This window comes from Mus caroli, unplaced genomic scaffold, assembly GCF_978045245.1.
Source record: "Mus caroli unplaced genomic scaffold, Mus_caroli_1 scaffold_7, whole genome shotgun sequence".
NCBI classification, from domain to species: domain Eukaryota; kingdom Metazoa; phylum Chordata; class Mammalia; order Rodentia; family Muridae; genus Mus; species Mus caroli.
In genome coordinates, this window is record NW_028227262.1 from 87,235,047 (window position 1) to 87,254,793 (window position 19,747).

The 19,747-nt window shown below is 36.3% G+C and overlaps 1 protein-coding gene across 4 annotated transcripts in view; it reads right to left on the reverse strand.

Annotated features, from left to right (window-relative positions):
- Positions 1–19,747, reverse strand: part of Ccser1 (coiled-coil serine rich protein 1) — a 1,169,843-nt gene that overhangs the window by 719,586 nt on the left and 430,510 nt on the right. For all 4 annotated transcript variants that reach the window (XM_029478490.2, XM_021165504.3, XM_085840568.1 and 1 more), the window contains exon 7: positions 4,043–4,117. In XM_029478490.2, the coding sequence (XP_029334350.1) occupies positions 4,043–4,117 (75 nt within the window). The remainder of the gene's footprint in view (positions 1–4,042; positions 4,118–19,747) is intronic.

The window sequence follows — 19,747 nt, forward strand, 5'->3', positions numbered from 1 at the left end:
AAATTCCATTGATTCTACTGGTGGGAACCAATTGGTTTTCTTCATCTAGATTATCCAATCCCCATGAAATAACCCAAAACCAGTCAATTCTGAGAAAAAAAAAGGGGGGGGGGATTTCATCCAATCCCCAAGCATACAAAACTGTTGCAGAGGTTTTCTTTCCTGATTCCCCTCCTCTTCTTGTGGAATCTGTCTGTGTACTTTAGTGTGTGTGTGTGTGTGTGTGTGTGTGTGTGTGTGAGAGAGAGAGAGAGAGAGAGAGAGAGAGAGAGAGAGAGAGAGAGAGAGAGAGACAGAGACAGAGAGAGAGACAGAGAGAGACAGAGAGAGAGAGAGAGAGCTGATATACATCATTATTTTGTCTGTCACTTCTATTTGGAAAGAAAGGCTGAATCCCAAGACTTTGCAGTTTTTTAAGGCAAGCCTGGATGAATTTTCAAACACTATGGCTGTCTTCAGAATACTATCTAGTTTTTGTAACATTAATTTACTATATCTTAGGGTGGACCATTCCTAACAACAGTTAATTTCTCAGCAAACATGCATTTTAAAATAAAAACACAGGAGTAACAGGGGAAGAGGGAAGGTTAGAAATGATATGAATATAGAACTCCTCTAAGAAACTCTTAAAATAAATAAATGATAAAGACACAGATATTATAGGGCTGTAATTATCAGACATCAAAATAATTTTCAATTTGTCTTTATTTTATGTGCTATGTGTTATAACCAATTTAGTCAGGATGTCATTCTGAAGATATTTAAAGGAAACTCCACCTCATCGCATACTTTAGCTGACAAAACTCATCTTGTTTTAAGCCCAACAGTCCTACATTAATCCTAAATAGGCATGACAATGGAAGGAGGTGATTTCTCTTCTTTATTTAATTACTTGCCAGCAGAAAAGAGAAAAGCAAATTCCTCCATCCACCTCGATGCATTGTGCCTCAGATGCACAGTGACTTTGTTTACTTCTTGATGATGGGTTTAGGTTGTGCGATCACTACAGTTTATGAAGCTGGTGGTATGCCTGAATGTTAGTGTGATTGGATTAAAAGACATCTAGCCTGCTAGTAAAGCCTTTGGGACTGCACATGAGGGCTCTGACCTAGCTAACTGGAAAACTGCAGAGAGAACAGAAGGGTGGATCTGTAGAAGTAAGGCAGGAACTAGTTACATGAAGTTGGTGTCTGAGGGTGTAACTTTTTTATGATTTATTTATTAAATGTACGTGAGTGCTCTGCTTGCCTGTACACCTGGAAGCCAGAACAGAAGAAGGAATAAAATTCCATACAAATGGCCTTGAGCCACCATGTGGTTGTTGGAAATTGAACTCGGGACCTCTGGAAGAGCAGCCAGTGCTCTCAAACTTTGAGCCATTTCTCCAGCCCCTGAGAGCTTTACCCTTTAAAGGGCTCATCTTGCTCCTACCCTCTTCCCAGGATTCAACTCTATCTCAGGGCAATAAAGAAAATGACTTACATCAAGTTGCCTTCATGAAGCCAGCTACCACAGACTAAAGAATGTGAAACCATGCGTCCACGTACATCATTCCTTTTCTTAAAAGCTTCCCTTAAATATTTGTCATTGAGACCAAAAAAAAAAAAAAAAAAACAACAAAAAAAAACAGAGAATGTAATCCATATGGTTTTTCCAGTTCTGAAAGCTGTACTGCTGACTGAAGGAGGGCATTGTTGTTTTTATTTTTGTTTTCACTCTTTTATGCTGGTGAGTACTTAGTAATGAAAATCAGTTACTTCTATTGAATAAATATTTCCAGGTTAGAGAAATATATTTATATGTGTCCTTGTGCTTATTCTCATATACATTCTGGTATACATGTGGGCATATCTCATGTTTATGCTAGTGCACACTGGTTCATTGTGAGTCTCTCTCTCTCTCTCTCTTTCTCTCTCTCTGTGTGTGTGTTTGCATGTGAAGCCCAGAAGACATTGATGGATACCATGACTCAGGTATTATTTGCCTATTTTGCTTTGAGACAGGCTCTCTCATTACTCAAGAACAGTACAAGTAGGCTATGCTGAATAGCTACTAATTTCCAGGAATATCCTGTCTCAGCCTTTACAACACTGCAATATAAATCCACTGCCCTACTTCAAGTATCTCTGGATTATTTTTTTTATTATTTTTTATTCACTTTACATCCCTATCACAGCCCCCTTCATGCTCCCCTCCCAGTCCCAGTCTTACAAATCCCACCCCCAGTTTCCCTACCCTTCTCTGAGGAGAAGGGGGCTGCCATTGGGTATCATTCCACAATGGGGCAACTAGTCCTAGCTGGACTAGGCACACCCTCTCCCACTGAGATTACAATATCAATTCTATAAATGACATTTATACAGTGTGAATTGTATAAACTATATATCAATTATATAAAATGAGCTAATGTTGGAGTTTTACTATACATTGATTAAATTAAGATTAAATTTTAGATAATTTTAAGTAGTAATGAGATGGTTTTTATAGGTGTGAAAAGTTTTTGAAGACTATAAATCATAATTTTGAATGATAAGTAAAATACCACGAACTTTGAGTACATTGGACACTCAAAGCCAATGCTGCATATTTCAGGCTCTTGAAAGCTTTAATTGCTTTCAAGAACCACTTACATACATTAGCTCAAAAACAGAACTGATCTCATAACCAGTCAAATAGTCCAACAAAATAATTGTACCTACATTAGTTTTATATCAGCAGATTCTAGAATATAAACGACTTATTTTTAACCTTTGGTAAAAACACATTCATTTTTAGCATTGTAATTTATCCATATATTAAGAAGACAAAAAGGTTTCTGGTGATGCTCTGAAAATTCAATGAAGATCTTTGTAAAGGTGGATTTTTCTATGACCTCTGTCCCACATAGTATGAAATAAATTCCAAATGATACTAAACTTTGAAACACAAACTATGTATAGCCTGATTTTGTCAAATCTTTTACACCCCAATAGGTGTCATGCAGTAGATACTAGTATTTTGATACATAAATGAGATTTTCATAAGTTTACTAAGTCTATCATTAATCATGAAACAGGTATGGATAGGATCCTCAGTAGACAGTAGACAGTAGATAGTAGACAGTAGACAGTAGACAGTAGACAGACAGTAGCAAAGATCCTCAGTAGACAGCATTCTGGAAGGCTTACCTCAGTGATGCAACATGGTAATGAAGAGAAGTCCTAGCTATCACTGTACAGCCTATATGTAGTATGGGTTGTAATAACATAAATCATTGTATGAAAATGCAAAACCACAGATAATAATTTTATATAAAACTATCATGAATATCCTAGTGGACACTAAATTATATGTTACTCTGAATTTAAAGTAAACCACAAAAGCTTTTAAACTTAATTGTATCCCAATATTCTATTTTTTTATCCAGACTACTGTAGACCTTTTAAAATAACAACATCAATTATTACATTCTTGGTACTTGGCACAGTTCATCTTTATGCTATAGCTAAAAACCCTAACCCTAGCAGTCAACAAGTAAATTTTCCTATTTGTAGTGTAGACCTTTAGTTTGGACAATGTGTTTAGAAGAGTGTATTTGTATTTTTATTTGTAACAACTGTATACCATTGAGTAGTATTGCTAAAGCAAATGAAGTAGAATAAATATTACTGATTCTTCCATGTAAACCAACTTGTGATGTAAAATCTCTACATATAGACCCAAGGTTACAGTACAGCTCCCACGTCATAGATGATGGGGGCAATTGCTCCATGAATATTTCAACCTTCAGCCTTTAGGTCATAACAGAACAATGAAACAAAACAATACTTCAAACAATGTGTCTTAAGAAGAGTGAGATCACTGGAAAGTACAGCCCTAATCTCATCACTAAAGGGGCTGAAATGTTACCCTACTTCATGGCTAACAAAATAAGACAAAGGCAACCAACCAGGTAAGTTGAATAAAGCAGATGACCTCCCATCTGTGGGTAACTATACGGTACACAATGTTTGCTGAGTTCAAAATACTGAAAAATGTTTTGGGGAGTGTGATTATCTTTTACCTTGAAAGGCAGCGGCTCTTCAGTCAGAGGGCTGATGGGAAGTGAGGTGGTACTGCTGGAAGGGCTCACGTCACTCTGCAAAGAAAGGACCCCTGTGTCAAAAACTCTGTGTTTGAAACCATTTTCAACATCCCTAATCCCAAACCAAAATGTCTTGTTCAGATAAATACATAGAAATGTAGAAATATAGAAATAATTTAGATTATGTGGAAAATTATATGGAAATTAAACAATATTCATGTATATTTTAATTAAATAGAATGGCTACCTTTCCTGTTAGGCAAAATGTAACATTTTCACTTAATTTATAGATTTACCTCTCTTCTGAATACAAACTATAATGAATCATTATGACATCATGACAATGGCTTTCTGTCTGATATTTACCCAAAAATCACATTTTTGTGCTTTTGGAGAGATAATTTAAACTATTATATTTACTTTAAGCACAGAAAACACATATAATTAATACAATTGTATCTACAGAAGTAGAGATTTAAGACTTCCTATTCCTAGCCACTGACATGTACACTTTCTTTATTTAGCATCCTTTATGAAATATAATATTTTATTAAATACTTGAGATTTTCATTCATGTACACACTGAATTTTGATCATGTTTGCCACTCACATTTCCCAATAATGTTCCAAGTTCACCCACACTCTCCCTATTAACATTATGCCTTTTTCCATTATTTTGTTTTATTTTTCTAAGCCATGAAATCACAACTTTGCTTCCAATATATTCAAGGGTATTGGGACATCCACTGAAGTGTGTGCAACTTACCAGGGGCCAAAGTCATAATAAGTGGACTCTAAATCTCCAAGTAGCCATCAAATATCATTAGCTCCTCAGCTATAGGTGGGACCTTATGAGTCCCTTGCTAGAATGTTGACAATCTTGATCTTGTAGAGTGAACCAGAGCTACTTTGAGTATATGAATGCAGTGGTTATATCATTTTCAGAAGATACTCTTTCACCCTGGCTTTTCCCAACCTCTACCTTCTTTTAATACCTCTCCTATAATTATCCATACGTCTTGAAGAAAGGAGAGTACAGAATTCCATTTGTGGCTGAGCATACCGCTGATAAACTTGCACCTGTTCCCTTCACTTCAGCCTCTTAATTTCTGCTTTAACCTATATTCACTGCTCAATGAAAAATCTCTGTTATGACTGAAAAGCATACTAATCTCAATGGAGATAGATATGGAGATATGAATTTAGAGGTCAGTTTACTATTATGTCTGTTTAGCAGAGTTATAGAAATAGATTCACCTGTGGGGTCTATGAGCTTCTGGCCATATATTCTTGGACAGCAATGCAGCATGAACGACTCATGAGTTTCCTCCTCTAGAGCAGACTTTAAACTTAACCAGAAAGTGATTGGTTATCCATACAACACTGTGCCACTATTGCATATATGAGCATGTCTTATCAGCCAGATTACTACTATGGCTTGAAGGGCTTTCTTGTAGGTAAGACTGTTCATGACTTGTTTTTCCCAGCAGCTTGAATGGCACCTCTCAATGCTATGATAGCTAGCTAGCAGAAAGGAAGCTTCCTTGCCAGTATCAGCTTTAGTTCCCCAGGTCCTGGACCTGAAGTGTGAGGTATTTTCAACAATACAATAATACCATTAAGTTTTGTTGGAAAACCAAAAGCAGTAGCAGTAGCTTTCATTATATGGAGGGTCTTGGGATATTTCTAACTGACAATAGGAAGGAAGGGATCTCATGGATGGCACTAGGCATTTGGCAATCTATGACTTAGTCCCATTGTAGGTTAACTTCAATTATCCCTTTAATAAGTTTATATAAATATATAAACATATTTAAGTTTAAAACTTATAAAATTACAGGAATCTAGTTTGCTTTAACAATAATCTTTAGAGCTATTTCTTCAGAAAGCCATCTCTATCCCCATCACACCTGCCACAACCCAATGCCAAAGGTTTTATGGGCAAATAGTGTTTCTAAAAGTGAAACTGAATTGGAAGACAAGTTACCCTATCTGAGTGGTGCTTTTAATTTGGAGGAAGAGGCCAGAAAAGAATTATCCTTCAAAAGAGAAAAAAATAGGGAGGCTTTGTATCATGCATTGACTGGAACAGGGGCATATTTGAACCCTAAGGCAAAATTAACAATATTAAAAGAAAATTTGGTGGTTATCTCAAATCTTGGCTCTACCGCCTAAAAGAAGTTACCTCTTTTGCTTTGGCAGACATCTGCCAGAGCAGAGACCAGCCTTACACTGACTTTTGCTTTGTCTAACAGGTGCAATCACAAAAACAAATTCTAATAAAGATGTGACAAATATATTGTTGAGGCAATTACCTTACAAAAGCACCAATAAAACCTGAAGAGAGCTGCTTAGGCCTACAGGGCATTCTGGAAATATTACAGATTTTTTTTCTGCCTCTGTGGTAACTTAGACCCACTCAACATCTAGCATCTAAAGCTATATCCAGAGATTTTGAGTCCTTTGGGCTGAATCCCTCCCATGATATAGCCACATTTTCTCAGCCAGATTTTTAAATAGAGGCTTCATACAGGGCTACCATGTCTCCCAAGAGATCTAAATGATTAGTTGCAGCCTTGATATTGGAGATCACACACTTAATAGGTATGATTTCTAGTTTTATCTAGTATATCCTTAGTTAAATAAATTCACATAGTACATCATGTAGATCACTTATCCAAATATGTGTAAAATGGCCTAGTTGGCCATCACTGGAAAGAGAGGTCCATTGGACACGCAAACTTTATATGCCCCAGTACAGGGGAACACCAGGGCCAAAAAAATGGGAATGGGTGGGTAGGGAAGTGGGGGGAGGGTATGGGGGACTTTTGGGATAGCATTGGAAATGTAATTGAGGAAAATATGTAATAAAAAATATTAAAAATTTTTAAAAAGTATGCGCAGAAATTATAGCACAAGTGGCTTGATTTGGCCATTTGTCAATATGGCCATGTTTCAAAACATTGTTGTGCACAATAAATACATGTAATTTAAAAAAAAAAAAAAGCACTCACGATCCAGGGGAATATTGACAGAGAACTTCAGGATAGGCTTAATGCTTTAGAAGTAACACTTCTATTTATGGGAAATCAAATTCAAAAAAATATTAAGATTAGGCTCTCAGTGCAATGCCATTACCTATTCTCTTAGATCTGCATAACTCCCTTAGAGTATAATATCTCTGAACATGACTGGTCTAAAATTTAGTCTCATTTAAAGGGGCTTTGGAACAATTCTAAGTTGGCTTTGGAGATGGATTCCCTACATCATAAGATCATGCATGTTTGTAACTGTAGAGTGGTATCTATTTCAATTGTGGAAGTGTGTGTAGCTTTTATCTTTGCTGTACATGAATACAACCTTTAGTATCCCTGGGCAAATTTGTTGATATTTGCAGTTGGTTTATTCTTATTGGTTTTGTTTCTCCTTGAAGTCTGCATCAATCAAGTTAAGGGCTCTGTAACTACTCATGGTCAACATCTCCACTCTTAAATTGAAACAGAAAGAGGGACATGCTGAATGCTGCTTGGTCAAATAAAAGACAAAATGACATGGTTCCAGCCCCTGGAAGAGAGCCATCAGGGCATAGGCCTGCGTGAGAGGTAATGGCTGCTGTGGATATAAGGCTTGTTTCTATAAAAATGTACATATTTCCATGTTTCTCCTTTGACGAATATCCTCTCTGCCAAGGTTCATGACTCCATGATAATAAGAGACAGCATGAGTTCTGAGACTAGGATGTGAGGGCATGTCTAATGTCTCAGCAAAATGATACTGTGACCTTGAAGGTCAGAATACTGTGACCTTCAAGACAGTCCTTAAAGGCTGTGAGAAAGAATGCTGAAAACAAGATTAAAAAAATATATAATTTCTTAAATGTGCAAAATATAAGGATGCAATATTAATGGCATAAGGAGTTCCACAGATCTAAAGGAACAGAGACAGCTGCATTATGATCGAGCTTGTCAGAAAGATACTAAGGAAGGAGATAAAGAGATTAAGGGAGGGGCAATTGAAGCACAAGATTCCAACCAGTTTTTGTTTGTTTGTTTGTTTATGCATAAAAGTGCAGGCAGATTTCTGAGTTCAAGGGCATCCTGGAGCAGAAGGAGTTTAAGTCTAGGCTCAGGTAGGAATGATAATTTCAGTTTGGGGTCCCACCCAGGTTTCTTTTTGTCCATGTTAATGCTTGCTGTCGTAAGAATCAAGGGGCTGGGGTCATAGGATGCTGATTCTATTAAGGGATCAAGGGAATCTGGGTAATGACTGAATTGATATATAAATAGAAGACTCCTTTTGCTTTGGAACTGCAAAACAAAATGAGTTAACCAGAGAGCTTTTAGACTAGCAAGAAAAAGCTGTCTCCAGCAAAATAGGTGCACACAAGGACACAAGTGCATATACACGCACGCGCGCGCATACACACACACACACACACACACACAGAGAGAGAGAGAGAGAGAGAGAGAGAGAGAGAGAGAGAGAGAGAGAGAGAACAAAGATAGAGAGACAGAGAGAAAAGAAAACAGAGAGATAGAGACAGAGAGACATAGAACACACACACACACACACAGATCAATCTGAAAAGGTACCATAAGCCATCAGCTTTTAACCCATAATTTGACTATGAATTGTTTGTTTTGTTGCTTCTAGACATCCCTTCCTAGGAACCCCTCTTAAACCTGGTCCTTGGCATTTTCCCAGCCCACTCTTCATTTAAATCTCTCTCTCCATTATTCTTTTTCCAGGTCTAGAGTACTGGATTGCCCCTAAGATATTTTTTTCTCCTTCCCTACCAATGTCTTTTTTATAGTTCACCCTCAAATAAAATTCAACAATTATACAAAATTAGAGTGGAATGTTTTAATGTTATCATAATCCTTTCAAAATATAATTAAATAAATGTCCTTGAACTAACTGTTTTAAAAAGACATAGGAGTTACCATTAATTCACTTTGCTAAAAGCAAGAACAAGTTACTGAGAATAGGCAGTAACATAAAATGTGTCAATATATTCTTAGAGCATTTTCTCAGAGAAACTCTTCCTAATGGGAATAAGCAAATAAAATGCAAAAAAAAAAAGCCATGCCCACTGTCTTAGTGTGTTTTCTCTTTCTGTGGTAAGAGTTAGACAAAAAGCAACAAGGGGAGGGGAAGGGTTTATTTGGCTTACAGGTTACAGTTCATCATGAGAAAAGCTAAGGCAGGAACTGCAGGCAGGATATGAAGCAGAGGCTGTGGGGAGCACATCTGAAGTTAGACCTTGCTGACTTCTTGCTTGTGATTAATCATGAATGAGTCTGCCAACATTTGTCTTGTTTTAGTTAAGACATACATTATATCCTGCCAAGTTCCTCCACTTATTCAAATATCCCTGAGAGACCGTTTAAGGATGAAAGAAATGGGCTTAGTCAAACATCGATACTATATACCACAAACTCTCCACATACACATTTGTGGTCATTGTTTGACTTCCTGGACTTGGTCATACTCTTTTTTGTTTGCCTTGAAAAGACACTGAGAAAATACATCTGCTGCTGGCATGGTATTGACCAGCAGCCTCTCATCTCTGTCTCTTGCATCTTTTTTCTGCTTTTCCTATAATCATCCTCACTCTCCTAGTGGTGAATTTTGTATCGACTGACCAGCAAGATCCAGCAAGAGGTCATGGCCATGGTGATATGCGGCTTAAAGGTTTGCTTCCTCTGGCTTACTCAACTCCCCCTTTTTACCTAGCCCAGGCACATGTGTGCAGGGACTGTACTATCCACATTGTGCTCCATACCTACAACAATTGCCAGTTGAATAAATGCTCCACTGACATAGCCATAGGCCACTCAGTTTGAGGAAATTCTGCCGTTGAAGTTCCATCAACCAGGCAGGTCTTGTTGAAAGCCAAAATTACCATGAAATCTACACTTCTCAATTTGATTTTCAAATATAGATATAGAGAACTGCAGAAAACCATAACAAAAACAAAGAAAAAGCTCAATTAGCATTGTTTAATGAACAATAGTGGCTTTAGTTCATAGACACCAATATTCCAAAGAATGGTAGATGCATCACTTTTTTAGACTTTCTATTTAATGGCATTTCAATTCACTTACAATGAAGTGGGTACATTGTAAATATATATTAAAATTATATTTCTTCTGGCTTTTGTCTAAAATCCAAGGAAAAGAAGTATTAGCACCGAGACTTTAGCATCACTTTATGTAATCTACACTGCACTTAGTACATTAAATGACTCAGAAGGACTTTACATAAAAACTGAACAAAACATAAAAGTTTGGAAAATACCAGTTAGTGGCTATCTTTAAGTTCTAATTTTATTCAAATCTGCTAAGCTACTTACCAATCAACATCCAGGAAATATTAATTCCAAAGTCAAGTGACTATAGGAAAGCACAGGAAATAGTATGAATTTCAAATTATTGTGAGTCAGTTCTATGTTAGAAAAAGTTTCTTCTGCTATCCACTTCACTTCACAATTCTAACATGAGAAATGAGAAAGAATTTTACAGAATTTGATTTTTAAATGTTATGAAAAAATGTGACTCTGTGCTGCTAGAACAGCTTGTAGAAAGTCAAATTTCTGATTCTTGTGTTGAAGGGTCTGTACTTGTAAAGTGCCGTGCCCCTAGCTGTGGAGATGTTTGTACCATATACCCTACATATAGGTTTTATGTTCCGGTAAGACAAGAATCAAGTCTTGTAGCAGACTGTTTTTTAAGCAATGTTTCTACAGGGCTTGCCTTATATAAGTGTTTAAAATGCTTAGCTCAAAGAGGCTGGCTCAGAGCTTTTTCCCAGTATCACTAGAATTTCACTAGAAAGCCATTCTAGTGAAGATTTGTTCTGGCCTAACTATAAACTCAATTTGTATGGTGTTACTTTAGTTCTGTTACTCTTAGAAGTTTTTGCCATAACTGTTTGAAGCAAGGAATCAATCTCACATGAAAACATCAGATGAACTGTACATAAATATGAACCTGTGAAAAACAAAATATAACACAAGCCAAAGAAAAGTGTTTTTATTTTTACCTTACTGTTTGTGCAATTCTATCCAGTGACTTACAATTCATGTGTTATCTGGGCATGTTTATTCTTCTAAACAAAATTTCAACAAAATCTCTGGAGTTAAGTATTATCAATACTTCAAATCTTAATTAACTTGCCCTTTTATTCAAACAGTTTAATATTAACACAATTGCTTAGCATGATACAAATTCACAAAATTGAAAAACACTCATGTTGCTTTTTTACATTTTTGAAAGGTTACAACATATATTAACTCACATTGTTGTTATAAAAATAGTTTGTTAGAATTAGGGCTTCATATGCTTTGGTTGTATTTTAGACTTTGGAAAAAGCTCAGTAATTCCATGGAAACGTAAAGGAGGTATACTCCCAGAGAAGAAAATATCGCCGCCCACTGGTTCTCCTTTGTTTCATGCAATACTCTACTGGTTCCTTGCATGCCAGAGACAGCTCTAGATGTGATAGGTTGTAAGAAGCCTGTCCTACTTTTAACAGGTGTCTTTCACTTGCATGTCCAGTTCTAAGTCAAATAGGTAACACACTCTTTCCAACACCAAAGAAAATTCGTGATTAAAAAAAAATTCCTGCCTTTAAATTATTTTATCCAAATTTGATCTCCCCTTTGTACTTCTGCCTCAAGCAGGTGATCTTAATTTCTTTTCTATATATTGAGTCTCATGTTATATGTGACATTAGTATTTAGTGATGTTAGTGAAGTGTTTGCAAACTGCAAGTTGACTAGTGTTTCTTGAGACAATACGTACACATTCTGGCTGATATAATTTTTACTCATGCATTGTCAGAGACTTTAGACTACTCGGTTAATGTGGCTTTTAGAATACAGTTCCCTTAACTTATGATGTGGATATGTACCCCCGGTTACCCACGGTCATCAATGACTGATGCTTTGGGGAAGTATTGAATACTCTCCAAGGCCTGTCCTAGTAAGAATTCTTCAAGTCACATGAGACTACATCCTTGGATTGCATATTGTGACCTGCTCCTATTTCTTGTTTCTTTTTCTCCTGAACCTCTATGTAGCGAGCTCTCACATATAGCATATTTCCATCATGATAAACTACTGGGAGTTGAAAACTCCCAGACAGTGAGCCAAATAAACTTTTGTCTTTTTAAGTTGATGTTTTGTTACAAGAGAAACATACACTAATTTGTAAATTTTCACTTAGTGCAACTTTTTATACTTTTATGGGAGCTTGCCAATAAACTCACACATATAACCACCAGCAAATTCAAACTGCAGAATATTTCCAGCATTTCCTGTTGTATCTTCATGCACCTGTGCATCTGGCTAGGAGATGCTGTTGGTTACTATTGGCTTATTTATTGTTGCATCCCATGTCACATACATTTGAGGGCAGACTTTACTTAGTTTCGCCCTATGTCTCACTTTTTAAAACAACATATTAAAGAGAAGTGGATTTTTTTCCTGTTCTGTTTGTCTTTCCCAGTTACTTCTTAAGGCTTGTATGGTTACGGTTGCAGTTTAAAAGTCTTGTTCTAATTGAGGTTCATAAAAAGTGTATAGTCTCTCATCTATTTTTATTTTGTTGACATACCATTTCCAAAGATTGTGAGGTAGTAGTAAATACACCAAACACTTATGGACAGGTATTTTTAGTCTTTCCATGAGTGATGAAATGCAAATGACCTCAAACTCTAAATTATACAAATTTTAGCCCAAGATTTCCACAGACTAATTTGTATTTAACAAATATTCAATTTTCCTCATCATACATTTAATCCTACTTTATCTGTAACAACTGAAATAGTGAATACAGTGTTGGTTTATGATTATATTAAAGTAGGAAAGGGGACATAGCTAAACTATTAAAAATATTTTACCACAGAGAAGCATCTCATTGTGGAAAAATTCCTGAGCAGATGGTTTGCAGAAGGAAAAATCTGAAGTAGGCAGAAACAGGGGAGAGGCAGAGGTTACAGGAAAAGCGATGTGTCTGTGTCTCACAGACTGGCACTTTTGTGAAGACATATCGATATGCTTTTGACACTTGTAATAAAAGACATACAAAACAGACAAGGATACTTTAGATAAAATTGTAAGAGAAAGGTAGGAAATATTATTCTCTTCTTTAATGCTTTTGATAACAATAAAAATCTAATTTTAGCACTTATACTTTTCTCTTTGTTTTTATTTAAAATCTATTTTGGTATATTGAGAACTAATTCCCCTACAAGCAAAGCAGATAACAACAGGTTTAACTGAAAGCCCATGAACATGGAAAAACAATGAGGAGAAACTGATTATCCTTTCTCCTGAACCATAAGGCAGATTCTATATGCACATAGAAGATATACAAGGCCAGACCATGTATCAAACTACTTTGGACTTCAGGTATGGCTCACTGGGTGAGAGAGCATGTCACAGAATGTCATGTATAACATTAATCTCTGGGACAGAGACCATGGTGGTAGAGAGAATTAAAGTTATTTTCTGACATTCATATACATGTCATGGTCTGTGTATTCCAGTGATTACAAACGTGCACACACATTTTGTGAACATATACTAATAACAAAGATTTTCTTTTTACTAGTGTCTGGGTAGATATACCGTCTTTCTGAGTCCTAACTCTGACATATCATCTTATGCATTATACCTCTCATCCTCAAATCAGCTCAGGTGACCAGGAGAGAAGTCAAGATTACTATAGTCACCCATATTGGTTAGAAAAAGCAACTATACACATGCTGTGTGCATATGTTGAACTAAAGCTTGTTTTTTAAAAGAAAGCAAAATCTACAAGAAATAAATAAAACCAAATTGGATACAGTAATGTACATCTAGAATCCCAGTTCTCTGGATGATGTGACAGGAGAAGTATAAGTTGAAGACCAGCCTAAGCTACTTGAAGAGAATATTTCTAAATACACAACAACACAAAAGAAAAGTAAATTGTTTGCTTTGCGGATTCTAGTCAGTGGTCACCCCTAATGAAACACGAACATTAAAGAATTTTTCCTATGATATATTTTCCAAGTTTAATGTGAGAAAATGCATTGAGATATAGTATACCCTGTATTCTGACAGAGAGTTAAAATGTTTGGCCATCAATTCAGTCCAGTTCAACCGCACTGCCCACCTGATATTATGTAAAACAAGGTAGAGTGTGCTTGCTGACCCCAGCACACTACACTAGGGTAGCAGGGGTTTGAAGGAAAAGACACATGACTAACTAAACCAGAAAATTTTGCTGACTTTTGAGCACTACAGCATTTACTATTCTGTGTGTGAGGAACATAACATGAACTCACTTAATTAGCACTGAGAAACACAATGCCCTTCTATTCTTTTTGAAAGTAATATCTGTTTTCTGATTCACAAGTGTCCATTTCTTGATCCTATCAGTATAGAAAGTATAATATTTCTCAATAAGCTATGTTTATAGCACAATATAAAAATCTATATTAATTCTAGTTGAAATATTCTTATTCCTCAAATAAAGAAAGTACTTTTGCCTTACTCTAAATATGGCCATTTTAACAAGTATTATAATTTATTAACATGTTCTTAGAATCACAGAATTCCTAAATTTTGGTTTGTTCTATTAAATGAATAACTAATAACTTGGTCAAGTATTGGCATGGACTGCGTAAGAAGCTTCTAGAAATGTTTCTGTTATAAAGTAAGGGAGTGATTATAAAACAAAATGGTCAGAGCAAAGCAAAGAGAAACCTGGCCAACATGGAACAGCTCCCAAAGGCAGAGGTGGAGCAAACTGAATGATAAGTACCACAATGTTGGCACATAATTTAAAATCATTCACACTATCCCTACACACAGAATGAGCAAATGAGCAAAGGCCTAAGTGGGAAAGAAAAAAAACAAATGCTCATAAAAGAATTCCACAAATAATTTATGTATGCAACATTTCTTATTCAAGGGATAGGATGTATTCAGCATGCCTTCATCCATGGCTTTCAAAGGAAAACAAAAAAGAACGAGGGATCTGTTAATGTAGGGACCTGGAGGGACATTTCTTTTTCAAGTGATAATGGTCAGCATCGCACAGATGGCATACACTACTGATAGATGAGAAGATGGTAGTCAAAACATAAACATAATAAACTCATATAATCATAAAAACATAAATAAACAAGACCCTGCCCCAAGCTCTATGCTGAAAACTCTCCTTAAAGCACAATGTACAAGCTTAAAATCTCTACAATCCCATGGCCTCCATTTTCTGGCCCACAGTTCTGCCCACATTCCCAGAAGTCACACCAGCAGCCGGGACTCCAGGCCATGCTTTTATTAAAGACTCTAGAGGACATATTGGCACCCAAACCCTAGAGGTTATGCAGGCCACAGAAAAACACAGAAGAGATACCTTACTGTACCTAAAGACTCACTGGTCACCAGAAATGAAGGCAACTCTGGCCAGAAAATCAAGAGGAAAAAAAAAATGAAAAAAGAAACAAAACAACATCAACAAAACCCCACCCAACAAAGATTAACTCAGAAATCAGCAATTAAACCTATAATAACTGAGGAGAAATAGAATAGGCATAGATGGGGGGGGGAGATATGCATAGGAACAAGTGGGATCAAGTGGTAAGAGGATACTGAAGACAAGACTGGGAGAGACAAATGGAACGAGGTGTGACATCTCTGCGATGAGCTAGAAATATAAGGCAATGAAATCTCCCAGGAATCGCTTGAGGGTGACCCTAGCTAAGACTACTAGCAATGGGGGATATAGAACATGACATGGCCATCTCCTTTAATCATGCAAGACTTCCAATGGAGGGATTAAGACACCATCCCAGCCACTATAACTTCAAATATCAATTTTTCCCAGATCCAAACGTGAATGGGTAAAAGATGGAGCAGAAATTGAGAGAATGGCCCAACCAATGAGTGGGCCAGCTTGAGATTCATGCCACAAGAGAGAGCCTGCCCCTGACACTGTTAATGTTATTCTGCTATACGTGTATACAGGAGCCTGTCATATCCATCATCAGAGAGGTTTCACCCAGCAACTGATGGGAACAGATACAGAGACCCACAGCAAAACATTAGGCAGAGCCCGAGGAAATCCTGCAGAAGATGGGGGGAAAGGATTGTAGGAGACAAGAGGACACCACAAGAAAGCTATAGAATCATCTAACCTGGGCCCACAGAGGCTCACAGAAACTGAACTGCCAACCAGAAAGAATACATGGAACTGACTTAGACCTTTGCACATATGTTGTGCAGCTAGGTCTTCATTTAGAACTCCTAACAATGGGAGGATTCATTGTCTCTGACTCTGTTGCCTGCCTTTAGGACCTTTTCCCCTAAATGGACTGCTGCTTCTACCTTTAACAGAAGTCCCACTTCAAGGTAATATTCCAAGACTCATTGATATCCATGTGAAAGATCTTCTATTCTGAAGAGAAAGAGAAGAGGAATGGATGTGTTGAGGGAGCAGAGGTACAGGTACATGACTGGAGAGGAGAGGAGAGAAGAGAAGGTGAGGATAGGATAAATAGATAACAATAAAATAAATAAATAACAATCAAACAAAAATAATAAAAGATTTTATGCATGTTAATATATATGATTAATACCATTAAGAACAAGAATATCTAAGGAACTTTCATAAATCATATTCGTACGAAGATATAATGAATAATTGTTAAATTGTATCCCTGTTAAAATCATGTATTAAGGAATGGGACATTAGGGAAAACAGGCAAATTTGGAGTGAATTGTCCAGTTATAGTAACAACCATTCATCACCATTGGCTTCTTAAATAGTGCACTCCCCTAAAATAGTAGGGTGATGAAATAAGAACACACATATGTTTTTTACTCTATCTCTGTAACTTCCATGTAGAGCCCAGCCTATTTTGAGACTAATAGCTTTTACAAGAATAGCTCAGTCATAGTATAGCCAAACACCATGGGAGTATAATATGCTCCTAGCTTCTAACCTTTACTGGACTTTATACTTTTCATAAAAAATAAACTTTGTGTGCTCATTTCCTTTGCCTGTGTAACAGAATGTCCTTCACTTCTAGCCGTTCCTGAGGATCACTCTAGAATGCTGACCTTGGATTCTTTTGCATGCTTTCATTTTTCATGTGGAAAACCTCCAGCCATATAAAATGATCTATTTATTTAGATTATTTAAGGCACACAGTGAAGTGAGTTCACATTATTAATATTTATTGAATGTCATAATTCTATAGCATGGCTCCATTAATTGGGCTTCCCCTGAAAGCTTGGTCAATGGACCTGTCTTGTAGGATTATAGTTTGCTTATAAGGATTTCTGAAGCAAAACATGATCAAGTGTGTTAAAACCCTTTCATACAAAAAAAGTGTGAATAAGCGAGTAAGTGAAATATTTTTATATTTAAACCCTTCAAGTAAGTAAAATAATAATAATAATAATAATAATAATAATAATAATAATAATAATAATAATAATGTCATTTCTAGGTCTAATAGTTTAATGGTCACCTAAATGTGTTAACCTTAATTTTAAAGACATATTATTATCACTCCAAAATTCATAGAAATACACATAGTTACTTCAATAGACTGCTGATATCATTTTGTAAAGACTGCTATACTATGAGATAATACAAATGAACTACTTTTTTTAATTTTTATATATGAAAATTGGTTTATTCAAGCTACTTTTTGGCAAGTATTAAATTCCTGTGTCCTGATTTTAGAATTTTACACTATTTTTCCTGACCAAACATTAACAGGCTTGTTCTTAGTCATATGATGAAGTAAAAAAGACAATACAGGTTCCTTAATCACGGCACACAGAAATAGTTTGTTAGAGAGACTCTTGAGCTCTGTCGGATGGTTTCACAATTATATACAAAGTAAAAGGAGCCTGCAAGCCAGGTTTCACTAATCTAGCATACTGACTGCTGAGGATAGGAAACCTCTTTGTGAGTTTTCAGTAGCTTGTGTGGATGCTGGCCCACTCCCTTCATTCCTGCTGCACATGGCATATATCCTGTGCCTGCTTGGATGTTCTCTCAGCAGTAATCAAAAACCAACAATGATAAGTGGAGGCCAATCCCTAAATGAGGACTAGATGTTCATACTCTCAAAGTACAATGATTTCCCTTTTGTCTTCCAGTAACCTCTACTGTTCCACTTTTCTCCAAATGAAAATGTAGACTTTAAAACATATCTTCTTACAGTTAATGACTGACACTTTTGCCTTCCCATTCTCTAGTTTATTTTATGTGAGAAGCATTCTTATTCTCTTGTGAAGGATGACTTCAACCTAAATCAATTCATTTCCTCTGAGTATTTCTGGCCAGACCTTAAACAGTTCTGAGCATACATGAAGTCCCAGACACAGCTGCCACATGCTCACAGAATACAGAACATCTAAAATACATAAATGAAGGTCAAATCTTGAACTTGCACTGGGCACTATTGGAGGTGATGTCTTCATTTACTAAGAGTGCTGAGGTTACACAGAATGTATCTCACAGAATGGTCTTGGGCTATAATTAAATCAGAAGTATTCAGGGTCATAACTAACTACACTTATCTAAGAAAATAGAGAGGAAATGTCTGAGTCTAAGATATTTTAGATGTATGAACAATTCAGGTCTAGAGCTGGAGAGATGGCTCAGTGGTTAAGAGCACTGACTGCTCTTCTGAAGATCCTGAGTTCAAATCCCAGCAACCACATGGTGGTTCACAACCACTCACAATGAGATCTGGTGCCCTCTTCTGGTGTGTCTGAAAACCGCTATAGTGTACTTACATATAATAAATAAATCTAAAAAAACAAACAAAAACAAGCAAACAAAAAAACAGTTCAGGTCTAGGTGGCCAAGATGGGTTCTAAAAGACACTGTACCAAATTTTTCTTTTTAATATAGGAATAAACACAGTGACTGATGGGTTGCTAGATGTAAGGTCTATAGTCATGATTGGAAAATTAATGTATATATGACAGTAAAGATATTTTACTAATGTATTTTCCTAAAATTTTTAGATGGGAAAATAAAATTGTATAATTATCAATCATTGCTTCAGATGTATTGGTAAAAGAAATATCTGGAAACAAGAGTATTTTTAGTTAGTATAGTTCACAGTTTAGACTAGAAAATATATCTACAGTGTTGAGTATTCCAAAATTACAGGAAATTGTTATTTTCTTCTATATAATGGCATCTCAGTTTTATATGGACCTAGAGTGTTCTGTGATAATAATTTTATATAATGTGTTTTTTTCACATTCATCCTGCCTCCAGTTTCTCCCAGATCCACCTTCCTTCCATACCCCCAAAACTTGTGCCTCTCACTTTCTCTAAAGGCTCATTGAGTTCAGTTTTTGTTGCCCATAGATTCTGGGTTGTTTGGCCTTCCACTGGAGCATTGTTAACAAACCATTGGTTATAATCTTTAAAAACAACTGCCCATTCCTCTTCCAATAGCTATAAAATGCCTATACCGTTGGTTAATGGTGAAACATTGTGCTTACCTTCCAGAAACAATGTTGAGACTTTGTCTAGTCTGAAATTACACTTGCTTTGTACATTTTTACAATTACTCTGAGTTTTTATGTGCAACTTCACTGGCTTTTATAATAAACATCTTTCAAAATATTCACATGACAACCTGCTACTCTAG